Source organism: Vicia villosa, linkage group LG2 (assembly GCF_029867415.1).
Source record: "Vicia villosa cultivar HV-30 ecotype Madison, WI linkage group LG2, Vvil1.0, whole genome shotgun sequence".
Taxonomy (NCBI): Eukaryota; Viridiplantae; Streptophyta; class Magnoliopsida; order Fabales; family Fabaceae; genus Vicia; species Vicia villosa.
Window position 1 is genome coordinate 217,879,739 of NC_081181.1, and position 2,738 is coordinate 217,882,476.

At 36.6% G+C, this 2,738-nt stretch overlaps 1 protein-coding gene across 1 annotated transcript; it reads left to right on the forward strand.

The window, feature by feature from the left end:
- The first annotated feature begins 394 nt into the window (after positions 1 to 394).
- On the forward strand, positions 395 to 1,583 carry LOC131651343 (uncharacterized). Its single transcript, XM_058921008.1, has 2 exons — positions 395 to 936; positions 1,088 to 1,583. The coding sequence occupies exons 1-2, from the start codon at positions 395 to 397 to the stop codon at positions 1,581 to 1,583; spliced, it is 1,038 nt and encodes a 345-aa protein (XP_058776991.1).
- Positions 1,584 to 2,738: the final 1,155 nt, after the last annotated feature.

Consider the following 2,738-nt stretch of genomic DNA (forward strand, 5'->3'; position numbering starts at 1 on the left):
AATAACCATAGTACACACCTTTGGGATGGGTAGACCTTTGGCTCCATGCTTGTGACATTGAACCCTTAAACCCCATGTTTTTAATATGTTTGCATTCATGCATCCATGCATTTTAAAACCAAAATATCTTCCAAGGAATTAAAAGAAACCATTTTTGTAAAATATTATAGGAATGGAACTTGAAAGAAGAAAAACCAAGAAATATGCTTTCAAGAGCTTAGAGGTAGAAGAGTTGAGGAAGCTAGGGTCCTTGATTGTTGATCAAGACAAATTTTGTAGCAAGTATGGATGGTTATTGTATCTCCTTAAGACAAAGATAGAAGAAGGGATTCTCTCTACATTGATACAATTCTATGATGCTTTTTATCATTGTTTCACCTTTCTTGATTATGAAATGTTACCAACCTTGGAAGAATATTCAAGAATCATTGGTTTACCCATTACTGGAAGGATTCCCTTTACTGGTTTAGAAAAATATCCCAAGTCTCATGACATTGCAAAGTTTACCCACTTAAGAAAGGATGAGATTGAGAAGAACATGGTTACCAAAGGAGGATTACCAAAGGAGGATGACTTTGAAGATGTGTTTGCCCTAAATATTGACAAATTTGTTGATATGAATGCCATCAAGATATTTCTGAAAGGAAACCCTGTTCCTACCTTGCTTGGGGACACTTACTACTCTATCCATTTGAGGAATTCCTATGGAAAGGGAATGGTTACTTGTTGTACTCCTTTGCTATACAAGCGATACATCTCTCATTTTCCAGATACCCATGAGTTTTTGAGTCACAAAGAAGGACTAAGATGGTCACAAAATATTATGACTCTCACCAACACTGATATTGTTTGGACCAACAATTACTTCGGTAGGATGAAGACTTTGGATAGCTGTGGTGATTTTCCTAATGTTCCCCTTTATTGGTACAAAAGGAGGTATAAGTTATAGCCCTATGTTAGTTCATTGTTAATTTGGATTTCCTATGGACAAGATGCCAAGGAACATTCTATTGGATGGTTTCTTTCTTGAAGAAAGAGTTGAAAACAAATATTTTAGATAAAGGATTGCTAATGCTTGACATCCAAGTCATAGAAAAGAAATCAAGGATTGGAAGAAAAAAGGGGACCTCTCACCTGAGCCTTTTGAAAGATGGACTGGTTCAAGAGTTGATGAACTTAGGATGCCTTGTCTCACTGGGACATCTATACCTCCTGTTAATAAGCATGTTGCACCTTTTATTTCTCCTCCAACAATAGAATATCTCCAAGTAGCTTTGAAGAAGATGAAGAAGTCAAGATACCACTGGAACAAAAAGTTTGAATACTCGAAAGCTGAGAAAGGGATGATGGAAGAATCCTATGATGAGCTAATAAAAGAGAAAGAAGACCTACTTTTCCTCCAAGATGGATGGCTCATAGAAAAGGATGCTACCATTGCCAAGTATGCAAGAGAAAAGAAGAGGAAGCAAGAAGAAGAAGCACTCACTCGTGAAGCAAATGCATGGAAGAGTATCATTGAGAAACTTGAAAGAGTCAAGCTAAATAAGAAAAGGACTCAAGATGACATGAATACTTCTCATTGAGCTTTTATGATTACTTTTGAGATTTTACTAGCTTTCTCTATTGTTTCTATATTGTAACTCTTGGAAGTATTTTATATCTTGGGCGTCCCTTGTCCCTTTGTAAACTCTTGGAAAAAATAGGAAAATAACATCCCCTAGCAGGATAGCCTCAATCTTGGGTTTTGTACAAAACTCTAAAACAACTCTCATACAAAATACAGTCCTTCAAAACCCCTCACAGAGATAGCCTCAATCTTGGGCTTTGTACAAGACACAAACTACCAAACAATCTTCCAAATATACTCCCTAGTTGAGTCAGTCCCAATATTGGACTTTAAACTAGAAACATTTCTATTCCCCAAGAGAGTCAACCTCAACCATAAGGACATAAAATAAACCATAATCCCCTCAGAGATAACCTCAATCATGGACTTTCATGCAAGAAAGAAATCAATTCTCCTCTGAGACAACCTCAATTATGGGCTTAGTGCAGAACATATACCAAAAACCTTAGTCAAATAAAAACTTAACAGAGTAATCCCCAGTAGGGTCAGCCTCAATTTTGGGCTTAGTACAGAACATGAATTCCTTCAGTCAAAACCATCCCCAGTGGAGTTATCTCCCTCAGAGTTGGTTTCAAATTTTCATTTAAGCCTCAAGTTTGGGCCTTGTACAAACCAGCCAAGTTTAGATCTTTCTTACTGAAGTGAGACATGATCCAACTCTACAAAAGAGACATTTCACCTATTACACCATATTCAAACATACAAACATTATCAATCATTTTCAAATCATTTTCCCATTTAGGTGATGTAAGAGGCATGTTTTGTGGATTTCAAGTCCAGACTTGTTGTCCTTTCCTAAACTGGTTGAAATTTGTTCTTTCATTCAAGAGACTGCTTCATCCAAGTAACGTCCCTTATCTTATGAAATAAACCTCCTTTTCTGGCACTTCAAAAAATGTTTGTGGTGGAATAGTATAGACATCTCTCTGTCGAGATGATGACTTGTCTCTTTTCTGTAAACAGAGATCCTTTTCAGCTTAAACCTTGAGCATTGAACAAGGCACACAAATTCAATTAATTTCCTTAATTAGTTCCTCGAACTACAAAAGCTCTGAATTCCATTAGGGATATGTACGCATGAGATTCACAAGGAATCTTTGCAAGCAAACAA

Bases quoted from the DNA above. Each gene is read 5' to 3' on its own strand.
- LOC131651343 (XM_058921008.1), top strand. From the start codon at position 395: ATGTTACCAACCTTGGAAGAATATTCAAGAATCATTGGTTTACCCATT. The intron at 937-1,087 runs GTATAAGTTATA...TTGACATCCAAG, and splicing joins CTTTATTGGTACAAAAGGAG to TCATAGAAAAGAAATCAAGG.